General features: G+C 42.2%; 2 protein-coding genes across 3 annotated transcripts; both read right to left on the bottom strand.

Moving 5' to 3' along the window:
* Nucleotides 1–61: 61 nt before the first annotated feature.
* On the bottom strand, nucleotides 62–5,961 carry stap2a (signal transducing adaptor family member 2a). Its single transcript, XM_035169256.2, has 11 exons — nucleotides 5,707–5,961; nucleotides 4,662–4,733; nucleotides 4,450–4,569; nucleotides 3,986–4,042; nucleotides 3,739–3,890; nucleotides 3,524–3,655; nucleotides 3,349–3,418; nucleotides 2,761–2,863; nucleotides 2,573–2,668; nucleotides 1,377–1,508; nucleotides 62–1,290 (listed from the first exon to the last, which is right to left on the bottom strand). The coding sequence occupies exons 1-11, from the start codon at nucleotides 5,812–5,814 to the stop codon at nucleotides 1,235–1,237; spliced, it is 1,098 nt and encodes a 365-aa protein (XP_035025147.1). The 5' UTR covers nucleotides 5,815–5,961; the 3' UTR covers nucleotides 62–1,234.
* Nucleotides 5,962–6,215: 254 nt separating this feature from the next.
* Nucleotides 6,216–16,207, bottom strand: LOC118118349 (endophilin-A2). 2 transcript variants are annotated; one of them, XM_035171509.2, is made up of 9 exons: nucleotides 15,871–16,207; nucleotides 13,139–13,207; nucleotides 12,744–12,960; nucleotides 12,382–12,515; nucleotides 12,000–12,158; nucleotides 10,622–10,725; nucleotides 10,109–10,242; nucleotides 9,901–9,957; nucleotides 6,216–9,136 (listed from the first exon to the last, which is right to left on the bottom strand). In XM_035171509.2, the coding sequence occupies exons 1-9, from the start codon at nucleotides 15,913–15,915 to the stop codon at nucleotides 8,949–8,951; spliced, it is 1,107 nt and encodes a 368-aa protein (XP_035027400.1). In that variant the 5' UTR covers nucleotides 15,916–16,207; the 3' UTR covers nucleotides 6,216–8,948. The 2 variants fall into 2 exon arrangements, with proteins under 2 accessions (XP_035027400.1, XP_035027402.1); XM_035171511.2 differs by lacking the exon at nucleotides 9,901–9,957 and having other exon boundaries at nucleotides 15,871–16,198.
* Nucleotides 16,208–17,198: the final 991 nt, after the last annotated feature.

Below are 17,198 nucleotides of genomic sequence, written 5' to 3'. Positions count from 1 at the left end.
GCCACTCGTGGTAGCAATTAAGGGGGTCATACTTTCAACTCCAGATGAGGAATGACTGAGATCCATGCAAAAACAATTTAATGCCCTCAATATCTAACAAACACTATTCTTCAATAGTGATCAAGTGGACACATCACATATTGTACAAACATACATGTACGAGAAACCGATCATTGTAAGAAGACTCAAGTCAGTTGATCACAGTTTTCCACGAGTGCTCAGACACATATCAAATCTGCTCGGACTGGCCAATTGACAGATATGTCAAATAATGTTTCCCATGTAGAAAAAACGATCCTCAGATCTGTAATACATTATCATTTTGTTACTGAAGGCAAATAGGTAGGGTATAATACTGTGATAACCAAAACCCTTTGTGGGTTCAATCTGCAAAATAAAACTTTTGGTCTTTGCCAAGTTTCTGGTTCTTGTGTACTTAATACTTAAATAGTGTTCTGTCTCTTTAGTTTACAGCCCTTCCACTAGAGGGCACCCTCACACACAGCAGATAGATTTTCTTGAAGGGGAACAGCGGAGTCTCCGAGCAGGTCTGAGCACTGGTGAGTCGTAGCACCATACAGTAGCACATATACACAGTAGCAGAGAATAAGGAAACACTTTAAAATCAGCACCGACATTACAGTCAAATTTGGGTTTGAAATGAACCACAGTGGTGTCGTTGTATCGATCGACAACATATTAATGGTCATCAATGCTTATTAACCACATATAACACTCAGAGCAGCAGGCAGAGACTGTGCAGGTTTCACTTTCAGGCCAGCTCCACTGTATTCACATGATTACTAGATGTTAGATGAGGGGGAAGGTGGAGGGCCGCTGAGCTGAAACCTGAGCGCGCCTGGTTTATTTTACTTTCAGAGCAGATAAAGTGTCTCAGGTGCGGCAGTGACATCAGCAGGTCAGCACAAACAGACACGGGCTCAGACAGGAAAACATTCGGCTCTGTTGGTGGTCCGAGTGTGTCAATGGTTTCTCCTGGAGGTTTTAGTTGCCAGTCACATTGATTCAGAGAAGGGAAAGTAATCATTTGTTGGGACGGTGGTTTGTAAACAGTTTTATGCATGTGGACGAACCACTAAAAGAAAGTGGCGGTGTTTGTAGTCCCTTGTCTTCCGCCTAGAAGGCACAGGATGAGTACATAGCTGCGGTGAGAAGGGGTTTGGCACTGAAGATTGAGTTCGCTGTGACAGGAAGTAGTTCCTCCCGAGTGAAATCAGTCCTGACTGGCTCGTCTCATCTCCAGCTTCATTTTGAGTTCCTCGTTGAGCGCTGCGGAGAGACAGAGGATAAACACTTTGAGCTGATACGACTGAGGATCGACTGCTGCAGGTGACGTCTGCACTTTATCTACTCACTCTGTGCAAGAGGTGAAGGAGAAAGGATGAGTCGTCTCATCGGGTTGGTGGGCGAGGCCGGTACAGACGTGGTCAGGATACGGCGGTCTGGGGCGGGGGACCTGGACAGGGGACTACTGCTGCACCACCGATCTGCACCAGAATGAAAGCATGCAGTGATCACTAAGTGTTTTCACACCTGAAGGTCCAGACGAAGGTCCAAACCAAGATCCATGTCTTGTTACGTTGTTCACATTTTATCTGGTTAGATTTGGTTTCCTACACAGTCTGTGTATGAAGATGGATGACACGTCTCCACTGCCTCCCACTTTCCAGAAATTAATCTAGAATACCCCAGATACAAATGCTGCCATCTTGCACATTTGGAGCCAGAGTCTGCACAGTAGCAATCAGGGGATGGAGCTGCAGGGGGGAGGTCCAGTCGTGTCCACGTGTTGGACCAATCAGGAGTCAGTCTCAGATGTCACCCCATTTTTATAGCATCAAATAACAATTTGAAACCAAATTTCCAGTGGGTTAAAAATGACCACCTTTAAAAAATATATATTTGATGTGTACTTTGACTTTATAGTTTGGTCCATGTCCCATGCACTAACATGGAGAAGGTGAGGTTAATAACCTATACTGCAACCAGCCACCAGGTGGTGATTGAGACACTTTGGCTTCCCTTTTGATAAGTTGTCATGCCGTTCATCTTTACAGTCTGTAGTTTCACATTGCAAGTTAGACTTTTGTGTGACATACTAACATCGTCATCATCTACGTGGGCTGCATTTTTATGTCTTATATGAGGGTTTTTATAACTTCCTCAGAACACATTGAAATTAAACATTTGATGTCCTCCTTCCCCCATTTGGCACCACAGCTCATTTCTGCTTCTCTGCTGTTCCTTTTTTATCGTCCATTGTTTAATGATGTCTCAACTTCCTGTAATTGGTCTGAAAGTCTGAACTACCCCAAAAAGCGTTTTCACACTGAGAAGGAAAACGAACCATGGATCTGTTTGATACAGACAGAGATTTCCACTTGGAATAAATATAGGTAATTTGGTTAGAACCATGGTCCGAGTCACCTTTTATTTTTGTTTCTAACTAAACTGAAAAGTCTGGACCAAATGCAGGTGTGAAGCACCCTAAGGCTGTCTGTCTGTGACTGTCTCTGATGATCTGTCTGTGCGTCATGTTGAAGAGACAAACCTTGTTTTGGCGGCAGGGCAGGAGCCTTTGGAAGGGGGCTGGTGGGGGCAGTGTGGAGGATCCTTTCTCCATTCTCATCATTGGCAGAAACGTATGCTGGTGACATAAAAGAAGTAATAATAATGTTGGACTAATAGATTTATGGTGAGAGAAAGATAAAAAAGCAGAAGAAGTAAAGTGTGCCTCACTGATATTCTCCTCATATGGCTCCTCCAGTAGGAACGGTTGAAGAGTTCCTGCCGTCTTCTCTACCAGGGCGTCAATGACCTCGTGAAGTGTAGCACAGGGAATCTGAAAAGAGGAAAACAGTTGAATTATATGTAAAAAATCTGATGGATTATTAATGATGTTAAAAACCCATTTGTCATTCATTTTTACAGTCAGTGTTTAAGATCATCTGTGTGCTCAACTGTAACCACGTCCTCACTCAACCTGAAAACTCAAATCAAAGTCATAAAGAAAAATGTGAATACAGTTAGTTAGTTCTGACAAATTGTCACTCAGACAGAGAGAGATGAGATATTAACAGCATCTAATCTTTACTTTCCACTTAATAAATGTGATGTAGTGTATTTCCTATCATTTTGAATATTTAACCCTATGGTAGAGGTACACCAAACTCATACCTAATTATGTAACCATGAAATTATGTTTTATGATAAGAACAGTGAACATATATAAGTCAATCATAAGAACTTTGAATTTAAGAAATCCACATCCTTTTTATTTTGTCAAATATGAATTGTGTATGTATTATACATTTATTACACACTTACAGGATTTTCTACATCGATGACATAACCGCCTTGGTCCCTCTGAGTCACACGGTAATGTCTGAACACCGACCTGGAGCCAAAGACAAATAGAAAGTTCAGACATTTTGCTGTGAAGATGGCGTCTGTCTGTGTCAATTTGCAGCTGCGGTGTCCAGATGTCCAGCAGGTGTTTTACCCGTTGAGGTCTTGTCGAGTGGTGACAGCCAGCGAGCATCCATCTCTGCCTGGACGGAGCAGCATGTTGCCACTGTCTGGGTGTCGCTCCAGGAGGACTTCAGCCTCTGTCCGCGACACTGGGCGAAAGCACCTGCACGCCCCACACACAGAGGAGGATGACACTCATGTTCACACACTCCAAAACGGTTGCTCTCAACACAGAGCAGGACTCACGCTGGGATCTCTCCTACTAAAGGCACAGAGAGCGGGGAGGGAGGAGCACGTGTAGGTGTTCGAATCCTCCGCCTGGACCTCTCTTTGTCCACCACCTCCTTCAGCATCTGCAGCTGGCCCGGCAGCAACGTCAGACAGGACGGCACATTGAGCTGTGATTGGGTGGAAGGCAGATTTGTTTAATTACACGGCTCAAGAGGCAGACACTGGAAAGAGGAATGCTGGTGAGAAAAAGATGAATATTTACATCAATCACAGAGTAGAGGAAACCTTTCCACAGCTCCCTTGATTCTAGGTTAGGTGCCTGGAAAAGACAAGAGCACTTAACACCTGGTAAAAACAGTTCATTTTATTATTATTTTTATAATAACGTCATAATATGTCCCCATAACATAAATGATGACATAATAAGCTGAAGACATGCTAGGTTAGGTTAAGGTTAAGATTAGGATTATGGAAGTAATAATTATGGTCATGGTTAGAGTAAGTCTCCAGGAAATCATTTTAAGTTTATGTAATTTCCACTGGAGACGTGTGTGTGTGTGTGTACTTGTATTTATATCTTTGTGAGGAGCATTTTGAGAATAGGCCCTATATAGTGAAGACATTTTGCACTTTTTCAGTGAGCTGTTTGAGGGTGAAGACTTGGTTTAAGGGTAAGGGTAAGTCATTTAGTTGTAATGGTTAAGGTTAAGGTAAGGGGCTAGTTACTGTAAGTTTGGTTTCCCCATCCTTCATGCGTAGGATGAGTCTGGCCGCCTCCAGGTTTCTGTCCCGGCTGCAGTCGTCCTTCAGGGACACAAATCCACTGAGATCCATCTTCTCTACGAACTGCAACACCCCCATACACACACACATAAACGCGTGTTAGCATCAACACACCATGACGCACACTTGCATGTATACAAGGTATACACACTTACATGAGTGTCCTTGGGGTTATTGAAGAAATACAGTGAATTCCCGCAGAGACATGTCCACAGTCGCCTGGATGCCTGTCACACATGGAAATAAGCAGATAGAGAGAGAGCTGGGACAACAACTGGGCTGTTTCCCACATCCGTAATTTAATGGATCCTTCCCTTCTTTATCACTCTCACATTTCCTGTCCCAAGAGATGGATAGAGAGGGGAGCCCCAGCTGTGGTCAATCTGTGACCATGGATCACTGGGATATCCTGCACCTGAGCCCGGCTCATATTACATGTCTGTATACATTAAAATGAGCATAATGAGAGGGAGGAAGTCCATGTGTCCCGTTCTTTGTCTCTTACCTTATATGTATCTGTATGTATGTAACACATGCAAAAGAACGATGGTGAAGTATTTTATTTCAATAGCTTCCATGTCATGTGACCCACTGACTCCAAACCAATGCTGAATTATACTAATTGTATTATTAATCTAAACAAATAAGACACAGCTCTTTCTTCCGCTTTTAGTGTTTCTGATATTGTATGTGAACATTCATATTTCATAAAAATGAATGACTTGACTGGGTGTAACTTTGTATTAGACATACTGGAGATGCACAGTCCAGGCTGTCAGGTCAATAACGTGAAAAGAAGAGTGTTCCTCTGAGTCAGCAGTGAATCGTGGGAGATAAAACTGCTTGGCAGACATGTGTGTGTGTGTGTGTGAGATACAGTGAGTGGATCCCAGCCACAGATCGTCCATGTGATGTGATTGAAATGACACGCATCGTTTTGACAGCAATCGGGTTTTCCTCGATTCTCACGTCGTGATTGCTTCACAGTCTCTTCAGAAAACAGACTGATAATGAATCTCTGATCCGCTATGTGAAAGATCCCGAGTGTCGCCTCGCCCAATCCACCATAATAAGGAAGTTGACAGCTCTGTGGGAATGCGAGGGGGGGGCATCAGCCGGTGCATACATACACACAGATCCTGTCTATCAGTAGCATGCGCTGGAACAACATGGCTCTACGTCGGCACCGGCAGCGCCTACCTTTTCTTTCGGTCCTCGCTTCTCCAGGTATCCCTCGTAGTAGCAAGGCGGGAGCGGCGCCCGGGCTCCCCCCGGCCCGGGCCGCTGTCTGATGGGTGCAGCCGCCATGAGTGTCGCTGGCTGGGCACCGAGGACAAAGGGGATCCGAGAGATTCTGGGGGAGTGACACGCCTTCCTCGATGAGATAGTGCTGTGGCACTAATCCAACAGCTGGCTGCCGGAGCCTGCTGTGTCTCGGGGGTCATGCGGGCGGGTGGTTGGGCAGATTAAAAATGGCTGCAGGGGGATAAACGTCCAATATATAGAGATGTTCACTGAACACAAATGAACATCTGTGCAGATGTGTAAAGATGAATGAAATGAGATTTTAAATGAGAACTGTGAAGGCTACATGTTAAAATAGATAAACATACAGAAACCATATTTTCTGCAGGATTTTATCATTGTATTTAAAAGATCATTTTAGTTGCATGGCTGTAATTTTCTGTAAGGAGTCAGACACACGGGAGCCAAATTATTTAACATTTATTTGAAGAAGCAAATGAACAGCATCCATTCACCTTTACATAATAACGAAAATATACAATACACACATATGATTACATTAAGTATAGAGGTAAACCACATATCCTATAGATAATCCAGGATAATCCCACTTTTAGTCTCCCCACAGTCACAGTTACAAAAGGAAGGCATTGCCTCAGACGCAGCAGCTGTAATGAAGACACATGCAAAGCGGTTACACTTAAACACACAAAACGATTGTGCATAGTAAAGGTATCTTTTAAAGGCCAATAATACTTCTTTCATTTATATAGTCTTATATCGTTGGGACACTTATGGGTATGGGTGCTTAACAAACCATCACTGGGCCGCAATAAATGTCAGTACGCAGCAGTCAAGACAACTATTTCAGCTGTGACAGCCACAGCACACAAAAATTGATCTTAGTCCTTTGTTCCACGACATTAATCATCAACATTATACAAGCGACATAATAGCTCAACCTGAGCCCCTGACCCTCCGCTCCCCTCTCCTACTCCCGGCTTTTGATTTAGTATAATGAGGCATGAGAAGCCACACCTGAACCACACGGTTATTATTCAGCACAGCCAAACACTTCAGCCCAAAACATAGCACGACTAACATATAGGACACATGCAAACATAACATTAGGAGGCACATACTATGATAACAAGGAGATTATTGCAGGGATGGACCAGGGGACCGGGCTCCAGAGGCACCATGGGATAGGGATGGGAGCAGATAATGAGGAAAGGGGGAAGGGGTACAGGGGGCAGGTGGTGAATAAAGACTAGTTGGGGGGATGGAGGGAGCATAATCCACTGCTGTGTGCCCTTCCCTGCTGAAAAGACCTGTCTGTTCCGCTCCCACTTTAAATAGAGATGGGAGAGATGAGTGGGGTGGGGGCGGTCTAACAAGGCGATCATGACAAGAGGAGAAAGTTGGCATTTTTCGGTGAAAAGAACAAACCCTCGCAGTTCATAGTCATGCTCGTAAATGGGCTTAAATGAAACTCAAACCAGCCATTGTGTAGAGGCTGCACTCGTTATTAGTAAACTCTGAACACAATAGTTGGGAGCGAGCGTTTTCTGTCAGGTCTGGTGCAGTTTCAGCCTGAAACGTGAGGCAGCCACAAAAAACAAGCCAAAACACATCAAATTCATTTACATGCTCCGAATTTTAGGTTAAGAGCACTAAAGCAGGAGCTTAATCCCAAATGCTGAGGGAGAAAATAAATCACATGATTGAAAATTCACTGACAAACAGTCGAGTGAAAGCCAACAAAACACTGTGACTGACACTGCCAGCAGCATCACTAGAGGCTGAGAAAACAGAGGGGCTGATGCTTATGGCTTTGGTGTAATGCAAATAGGTCGGGGTGTGGGAAAATGATGTTGCGTTATTAAGTGAGCTGCACTGCGATGGACACAAATGTCTGCTTCTGTGAGGTAAATAAAAAGGAAAACACATGTTTACATATAGTTAAATGATAAACTTTGAGGCATTTTGTAAATAAGGCTGTATAAAATACCTTTTTGCTGACAAGCAGCAGCCATAAACAGTTTGGGAGTGTGTGCAGCCTTTCTCTAGTATTAAGAGATAAGAGGGTGGCGTGCACTGAAAAACAATGGTTGAAGTTTAGGTAAATAAACTAACTAACTAATACATGTAATTAAAATGAAGTGTATTTATGGACCCTTACAGTCCTTCAGACATAGACCCTCAAACAACTTTTTGGTCTAAAATAAACTCAGCTAATATATATGTATATTAGGGCCGTGATTATATTCATTATCGCTTAATCTGCTGATTAATTTCTCGATTAAGCAATGTTTGGTCCATAAAATGTTCATATGAGTTTCCTGAACCCAAAGATGGACTCCTCTAATTTCTTATTTTGTCCATTAACTAAAGAGATTCACTTTACTGCTATTAAAGCAGCAAAGAAACCAGAAAATATTCACATAAGAAACTGAAATCAGAGAATTTACTTTTTTTCCATAAAAAAACAAAACCTCGTTGCAGCCCTAATGTCTACACATATATATTATAAGCCATGAGAACACCGCTCTAACAGCTAGAAATCTGTAGCACCAGCAGGTGTCAGCAGAGGATAGATTTGGACATCAACAAAAGGCGGCCTGTCCTCCATGTTGATGTCGACAGTACAAACGCAGAGGCACAGTGGTGAAAAGTGGGGGTGTAGAAAACAGTGCTTAGAAAAATACATGCGTATACGTGCATGTGTGAAGTACCAATATCAGAAATACACAGAACAGTTCATATTGTGGATATAAAATAGTAATATAGGAATAAAGTAGTTGCACTTCTTAGTGTTTGTGGATACTGCCGAACAGGTTATTACAGATCTTGATCATTCTTCATCAGTCCTTTTGTTGGAGGTGTCGTGTACAAAGTGCACAGGTGCATAGAGATGGAATATAAAGATTCAGGATGTGGTATATGCACTCAGATGTCAGGTGATCATTTCTCTGGTTGAACATCCCTCCAGTCTTACCATCTTTAAAAATCCTTTCAATCTTATAATGAAAAAGCTTTGGTCAAATAACTCCTGGATTCAAAATAAGGTCCCTGTCTTGAGATGATTACCTTTAATTACAATAAACAAAAGATATTTTTTGGTTAATGAGAGTCAACAACCCTCTTATCATTCCCCCTTTCCATCCTCTGCCGTCCCCCTCTTGCCTTGCTGTATTTTAGTGCGTTATCGGCACCACCACTTCGACGTAGTTGTTGGGGAAGTATCCTGACTTTCCATGCAAGGTGCCCTCGAACCAGTTCTCATCGATTTGACTGACCAAGGTGATGATGTCACCCTCGTGGAAGCCCAGCTCACCTTCGTTCTCTGGTTCGAAGTCATACAGGGCTTTACAGCATGGCTCGGCTGCAGAAAGAAAAGGTAGAGAGATGCAAGGAGGGAGAGGGAAAAAAAGGAATTAATATATTCTCCCGTAAAAGGAGATCATAAGAGGAAGTGTGTCTCCAGTATGTTTTCCAGTAGGACTCTGGTATAGACCAGTGACAAGTGAAGTCATGAAACATGGAAGGTTTGGAAGTTAGTCATCAGTGGAGTAGGAGGTGGAGGAGAAGAATCCTTCTGAAGCTTAAGATCAAAATCAAGCTACTGATACTATGTGAACTAATTCATTCCAATCATAACGACCATTTTTCAGTGGACTGCAGAGGTGAATGACATTAGATTCACTCCCTGTAAAGTTAACCCAGTGGCAGTGATTTTTCTTAAGGTTCAGAAGTTTCAGTCTGGGAACAGGTTGTAAGATACATACAGTTCAGCAAAACCATGACTATGGGTAAAAATGGTTGTTATCATTTGTTTTAATTTGACTTTGAATTATCATTAAAATACCACAGTCACCGATCATTTATAACAACAACAAGAGAATGGTTTGCTAAAGCTTGTATGTCTCTACAGCTTGGTAAGACAGTAATGCTTATACTGACGAGCCCCATCTCGTTCTGAGATCCTGGCAGACACTGGACCCAACAAATACCCTTCAACAATGTTAGTGCAATAGTTGACACAGACAAGCGTGCACCCCTCTGCCACACGCATGTGCAACAGAGTGAGTGAAGGTGAGAGACGCATTGTAGTTCTGTGTTAAGTGACATCTTCATCTACCCACTCACGTGGCTTGCTCCTGACGGAGTTTCTTTGGAAGGAAGTACCATGATATTGTTCTGGATCTGGTTCATGTCACAATGGAAAGACACATCAGTCGTAAAGAAGGATTGGACTTGCATGTATTCCTTCTCGGTGCAGGCCTGGCACACATACACATACAGATGTTCGAGAAAACTCACAAAGCTCTCACAGGATATGCTGTGTAAAATTTACCTGGAGAGTAAGCCGGAGGGTTTATTGCAGCAGGTGAGTATCCTCCGTTGGATGGCTCCAAGTCTCCATAGTCAAATTCTGGTCTGGGTTTGGGTACGTATTCACGTCTTGGACGGTTCTGAGCGTCATTCACCCTGAATACGAAAGAAGAAAGAAACATTATGTCTGAGCTTATAAGTAGGAGATGCACCAATTAATACAATTTCTAGTAAATTGTTAAAAGCAAAACCAACCTTATTTATTTTGTGTTATTCGAAAGAAAGATTGATATTCTAATGGAAGAAAAACAGATTATAACAGAATTGTCTGTGCCCAAAAAAACCCATTGTTTTCTAAATTGATATGATTCAGTAAAAAAAATATTTTAGCTCAGCATCAGTCACTGCTGCTGTTTGACATCCGTTACTTGTAATCAGATCAGTACAGGAAAAGAAGGCTGAATCATCCTGCGTCACAAGCCAGAGGACACATACAGAAGGCATGTCGTTTTCACAAAGCAGTCATGGCGCTGACCTTTCTCTCAGTTTGTCGGAAAGCTCCTCCAGGACCTGCGAGGCCTGTTTGTGGTACTGCAGCAGAGACTCCACAAAGGAGGACAGCTGACTCACCTGCTCCACCTACACACACACACGCACACAGAAACTATTTTAGAAGGAGACCAAACACTGGAACAGCTCGGGTCTTTCAGTAAAAGGATCCAACGATTAATTGTTATCATTCCATTTCTTTTCATGTCTCTAATCTCAATCATTTGTTTATCACTACGGCACTTTCTGTCAATCACGTCACTCAAAAGCCATGAAACACCTCATTATGACATAAACACAATAAAACAGGTTTAACTGGCTCACACTTAAGCACTTAAGAAAATAAGAATGCATGTCGCCTGACACATTCTGTCCTTTTGTCTGACTGAGAAGCTTAGAGCAGCGAACACCATGCGTTAACAATTGTTGTAGTCACAGAAATCAGTGTGAGTCAAGTCAGAGAGCGAGATACAAACACAGGGGAGAGACAAGCCGAGAGACAACAGGCCGAGAAATATGTTGGGTAAAAAGAGGAGAGTGGAATATAAGAGAAAAAGTGTAAACACTGTTCAATTCTTAATTGAGACTTGAATATTGTAAAATTATGATGGTTAAAACGTAAAATGGATTAAACAAAAAAAAAGAAAGAGAAGATCAGGCTTTTTTAAAATTAGACACTCTCTCTCTGGAACAGGCATAAATAACAATATTGATAATAATACCACCAGACACCTTACAATTACTTTGGGATGGTTTAAATTGTGGGTTTTTTTCAGGGTGGTCCCAGGACAGTGGTAAAAAAGGTTATTCTGGAGGCCGGACAAGCAATAATATATTTTGTCTGTGTAATTATAACATATGTTAATTATATGATTATTGTGGCTAAAATAATTCAAAAATAACAATATTTTTGGAAAGAAAACACTGTCAGATTACTGTCAATCAAATTTAACTGTATAATGTGATTTGTTTGTTTTTCAAGCAGAATTACGCAAAAACCAATAAACAGATTTCCTTGAAACACGGTGGAAGTATTGGACTTGGGCCAAGAATGATATGTTTTTTTAACATTGTGAGATGTAAATATTGGTACATATGGTTCAATATGACTGCTGTTGCCTGTGTTCTTTCACCTAGTAGAATAACAAGGACAGACTCACTAACCTGACTGCACACGCATCTCTCAGTATATGACTCCATTACTAACGGGAATATTAATTTGGTTCAGTGTCATTAATAACAGTCAGGTTTACCGACTGTTGATGAAGGTAATGAAGGTAAACTGATACATGTTTTTATATGAACTTATTGCATTAAAAACAGGTCTGACAGATCTTAGTGTGCTTAGTCTACAGGACACTCACATCTGTTTCCAGCAGGTTATGCATGGAGCTCTCAGCCATCTCTTTGGACTCATGGAACTTCTCCAGGGACTGTCTGATCTCCTCATCCTGGATTTTACCTTGACGTTTCTTTTTATAATCATAGTCCAGACGACGACCCTCCAGCTTCTTCAGGTGGTGCTGAGAGAGAGAGCAAGTTGGAAATGGGAGGATGAGGATTTTCAGATTTTCTCTTGTTTATAACCTTTTTTTAATTACTATGCCATTAGTGTGATTCAAACACACATGCAGTTCAGCTGTCATGCATCTGGACTTCATATTACTGCAGCTGACACAGACTGTGGAGCTCATTGGTCAATGCCTGGACTCTACGTGCAGAAGCATACCGATGCTTTGATTCTACCTGAATGTCTTTGATATCCTTCTCAGCAACCGCCTGCAGTGGGTCAATAAAGTTCTGCTTCACGTCGATATCCAGAGAGTCCTTGACCTCAGCCATCCTCTTCATGGACTCCCCTATGTCTACAAGAGCCCCACCTGCAGAGCACACACAAGCACAAACATGCAAAACACCCGCATTAGACGGTGTGGGATATAATAACAATTACCAGCTCTGTGAGTAAGGTGGAAAACATGAAAAACTACAAGTGACGATTCAGATTATTTCTAACAATAGGAAAATAATTCATTTTTAACATGCACCATTATATTACACTACTGTAATCCAAGTTGATCTCCTTCTCTCCCCGACACCATCTTGCTTACCAAAGTTAGTGTCTTCGCCCATATCCCGTCCATACTTTGTCATGCACTCCCCCAGGAGGCCCTCAGGCTGTGGGTAGCCAGGACTATTCAGCTGTCCGCGCATTTTGGACACTGTGGTGAGCATGGAAAGCTTAGCTCTGGTTGCTGGGTTGGGCTGCAGATACTCCGATGTTTTATTGATGACTTCCACCACTGCTTTGCTGGTAATATCTGCTCTCTGGTGATACAAGTCGGGGAGAGACATTGATACCAGAGTGCATATACGGAGTTGTATGGCCTTTACACTATTTACAAGTGTGTAGGAGCTGTGATGGACACGATTTTACAGCCCAACATATGAGGATATTGTTACTCCACATGAACTATGTGCGTGGTCTTAAAAAGTTATGAATTACCCTCTCGAGGTCCCTGAAGTCTTCATCCAGTTTGGTTCCCTCTGCACCTCCAACCTTTTCGCTCATCAACTGTGATGACAGAGCAAACAGAGCAATGAGGCTGACTTCACTCATATTGTTCACTTGTCTCAATGTAAGATTATGAATACACACATTAATTACACGCATTTGGACTCCATCATGACAAACTGAATATTTACTTAATTATTTATTGTTTTTTCCAGTTAGTCTTCTTTTTTCTTCAGAACTGAATTTCTGGTTCTTGCACGGCAGGATCTTGTTTTCAAATAAGGTTAAACTTATACCTCCCTTTTGCTGTTTACAAACTTTAAGGGGTATTTAATATCTTCCACCACTTTCTTTTTTCCAAGAATGCTCATGCCCATGTTTTCCATCTAAATTCTGCATCAGGGAACGAGTTCTGCAAACTAGACTTTCCTCTGCACTGAGAGTCTCGATTCATAAGGAATTATACTGAAGCGTTTTCCTCTTTTCCATCAGGTCAGCACACACACTGCAGTTTCCTACACTTCAACCATATCCATGGATACTTTTACTAAACACAGATGGTAACTTCATCTGGCTCTCACTCACAAATGCATATGCTCACTAACACATGGCGCATACATTCTCCATTTCTCATCAGACAAACAAACTCTAAAATCCTGCCCAGTTGTCTGGCAGGCCATACAGAGACTTGTTGAGCAAGTGTGCTTCTTTATTTGGTGCAGCTGTTAGCACCACATTGCACATAAAACCCTATGACCAGATGCATCAATCAATCTCTCCCCTTTATATAATGCACAGGCCTGGCAAGTGGCTCTTGTTCAAAGTACCTACTGCTACCTGGTTCATAGGACATAATACAGCACCATGCATTCCCAAATAATCAAGTCTAATGTACAGCATTTTAATTTCAACTACAATCGCACTCAGAGAGCATAAACCTCCACCAATGCCCCAAGCTACCCAAATGAAAACACATTTAAATTAACTAGATTCAAGTTCTGCGAGCTAGCTCAGGCAGCCAACTCGAGCTGCGCTGCGCCAATCATGTGACATACTGTACATCATGTGACATACCTCACTCTCCACAACCATCTATAATACACACCCACCTTATCAGGTGGTCTATTTAAGCAGAGACAAATTTCCCATCATCCCCTTTGCTTGCACTGCTGCTGCAGTATTGCTACCAGTTGCTTCAGCCCCTCCACCACCCCAGCATCCACCTGTAGGCTCCAACGGGGGGGTTACAAGTATTTGCTCATCACTCCCATCATTCCTGTGTAATCATATGGGGGAGTGATTACGTTGGAGCCTAGACGGCTCTAAAACACTAAACCTGTTCTAATGCTGCAATAAATGTTTGAATGCGAGTTGTCTGACTGAACTAACTTACACAACTGATTATCCTCCCTTCACCCGTCCTCTATCATTTCACAGCCTGAATGCCACTTGTTGACCAGGCCTTGTGCTAAAGGAGGGCAGGATGTTCTGTATAGGACGGTTCTACATTTCACAGCTGAGAGCTCTACCGTGTCTCCCAATAGCTGAATTATTCATAGTGGGATTTGCCCAATACCAGTGCCAGAGTAAATTGTTCTAAAAGAATGAAAGATTTAAGATACAAAAGAATGTGAGATGCGTGTGCATTCAGATTCAGAAGTGTGTTTTTCTTGCTGTGTTGTCAACAGACTGACCACATCTGTGTCTCCTGGTGTACTTTGGTAGCTGGAAGCTGGTTTGGGCAGAGTACTCACATAAGTAGGATTCCTAAAAGGTACACACCCACAGGGCAGAAGTTATATTACAAAAAGAGAACCGGAAACACTTACAATTTAAAACAAGAAAAAACTACTTTGTAATTCATATGATGGTTTGCAACATTTGTTCCTGATTGACATCATAGATCTTTATGTAATTCAGATATATGAACATTGACCAGCTACACGGGGGCACCCACAGGTCAGCTAACTTCAACACAGGAAACACTTAAGAGATGACAACATTGTCTATGAATCGTGCCACAGTGTCATGTTGTCACATGAGAACTATGGTGTCACCTCAACACAATTTTGTCTTCAGACAAGTGTTTTGAAAACGCTGGGTAATCCTGCACATAACAAACACCATCACCACTTTAGAGCATTAACACTTAGATCACAGCAAAACACAACAAAAACACACTCCTATAATCACACACACACACACACACACCATCAGAGGATCCTTGTTTATAACAATAGAAACTTTAACAGGTTAGCGTCCATCTTTAAGTTTGACTAACCTGGCTAATGCTAACTAACAACTAACCTACCTGCGACTAAATTAAAAACACTTGAAGGAAAGAAAATGCGTAAATACGTGCGTACTTTCCTGAAGTCGGCTGTAAATAGGTATTTTAAACGTTGTTTGGACTGTTACGCTCCTGACGTTAACTTGCCAAGTCTCCACATTAGCATTAGCTAGTTTCGGTGAAGGGTTAACTTTGACGTTACGTGTGAGCCACAACACACACACAGCACAGTTACTGACGAGTTTAACAACACCATAACTAGTCGTTTACGTCTCAACGAGTTAAAGCACAGTGTTCAAACAAGACACCGCGTTTATCGCTTTCTTTTTCACGACGTTTTCCAGCTAGCCCGAAGCTAGCGCAGTTCAACTCCAGATACTGTCAGCTAGCCTGTTTAGCTATCGGCTAGCGTTAGGAGGGTTGGCTAGTTTACCTGGCTCGCTTTGTAAAACTGCTTCTTGAATCCTGCGACGGACATCTTGCACCGTCTGTGTTGTTGCCACCTGGAGCTCGGCGGAGGGGACGAGGTGTGTGTTTTATAATAGTCGACGTGGGTCTGTGGTTTACAACACAAACAGCAGCAGAGCGGCGCGCCTGCAAACTTTGCACCGTGGATGAGAAAAACTTGCTAAGCAACCTCAGTTTCCTGGACCGGGCTGCGTGTGGGAGGCTCCATCCTGGTGGACTAAAGTGGGTCAACACACACACACCCACACGTTTGTGAGGACACTCATTGACATGACACATTTGCCAGCCCCGACCTTAACCATCCAAACTAAATGCCGAACACTAACCTAATCCGGACCCTAACCCCAAGACCTAAAAGTCTTATCCCTCAAACATCCCATTGGAAAAGTGAGGACTGATCAAAATGTCCAGTGTAGTTTTGTCCTCACAAAGGTATAAGTACAGAAACACGCACACACACTTGCTGATTCTGTCTTTAGCTACTACCTTCTTTATGTTTATAATAAACAAAACAGCAAAACGACTTTTGAAAAAATGTTCCATTTTATATTTATAGGACATTTGTAAAAGGTAACTAGCAATTTATAATGATGTAGCTCTGCAACTTAAAGGGATAGTTCACCCCAAAATGAAAATTGACTCATTATCTACTCACCACTGTGCTGATGGAGGGGCGGGTGAAGCGTTCGAGTCCAATCCAATACAAATGAAGTAATGGTGACCACTTCTTCAAACGTAAAAAAACCCCCAACAGAAATAAACATAAAATGCCTCCATACTGCTCCTGTGGTGTCCAAGTGTCTGTAAGCCCTGACATCTATATTCGACTCGAAATAGAGTACATTTACACACTGTTTTAAGCCAACGCGGTTCCGGAGGAGGATCACAGTGGACATTTAGGCTAAAAACGTGGTGTAAATGTGCTCAGTGCTTACTGACACATGGATGACACCACAGGGGAAGTATGGAGCCATTTTATGATGTCCTTTTTTTTACGTTTGAAGAAGTGGTCAGCATTATTTCAATTGTATTGGATTTGGCTGTAACGCTGTTTACCCCTGAAACTCCAAAATTGTCTACACGCCTAATAACTTAAGAACTCTTGCTTGTGTTGTTCTTTCACACAACTAAACGTGTGAATAAAGCTATGCTATGTCAAATTATTCCAAGGAACATATGAAATGTCAAAAATGGTTGTAAAAAGGCCCATCACATGGATAAAATGTTTCATATCAATCAATAATTATAGTGATACATTTCACATTATTTCTTTTAAGTCCGGATTGAAATTCT

Source organism: Hippoglossus stenolepis, chromosome 11 (assembly GCF_022539355.2).
Source record: "Hippoglossus stenolepis isolate QCI-W04-F060 chromosome 11, HSTE1.2, whole genome shotgun sequence".
NCBI lineage: Eukaryota > Metazoa > Chordata > Actinopteri > Pleuronectiformes > Pleuronectidae > Hippoglossus > Hippoglossus stenolepis.
This window is presented reverse-complemented; position numbering and strand designations above follow the sequence as displayed.

Coding starts and splice junctions, on each gene's coding strand:
- stap2a (XM_035169256.2), bottom strand. CDS start 5,814: ATGGCGGCTGCACCCATCAGACAGCGGCCCGGGCCGGGGGGAGCCCGG. Junction 3,656..3,738: donor TTAGTAGGAGAGATCCCAGC/GTGAGTCCTGCT, acceptor TGGGGCGTGCAG/GTGCTTTCGCCCAGTGTCGC. Junction 3,419..3,523: donor ACTCGACAAGACCTCAACGG/GTAAAACACCTG, acceptor CTTTGGCTCCAG/GTCGGTGTTCAGACATTACC.
- LOC118118349 (XM_035171509.2), bottom strand. CDS start 15,915: ATGTCCGTCGCAGGATTCAAGAAGCAGTTTTACAAAGCGAGCCAG. Junction 12,159..12,381: donor AGGATATCAAAGACATTCAG/GTAGAATCAAAG, acceptor TCTCTCTCTCAG/CACCACCTGAAGAAGCTGGA. Junction 9,137..9,900: donor CTCCGTCAGGAGCAAGCCAC/GTGAGTGGGTAG, acceptor TTCTTTCTGCAG/CCGAGCCATGCTGTAAAGCC.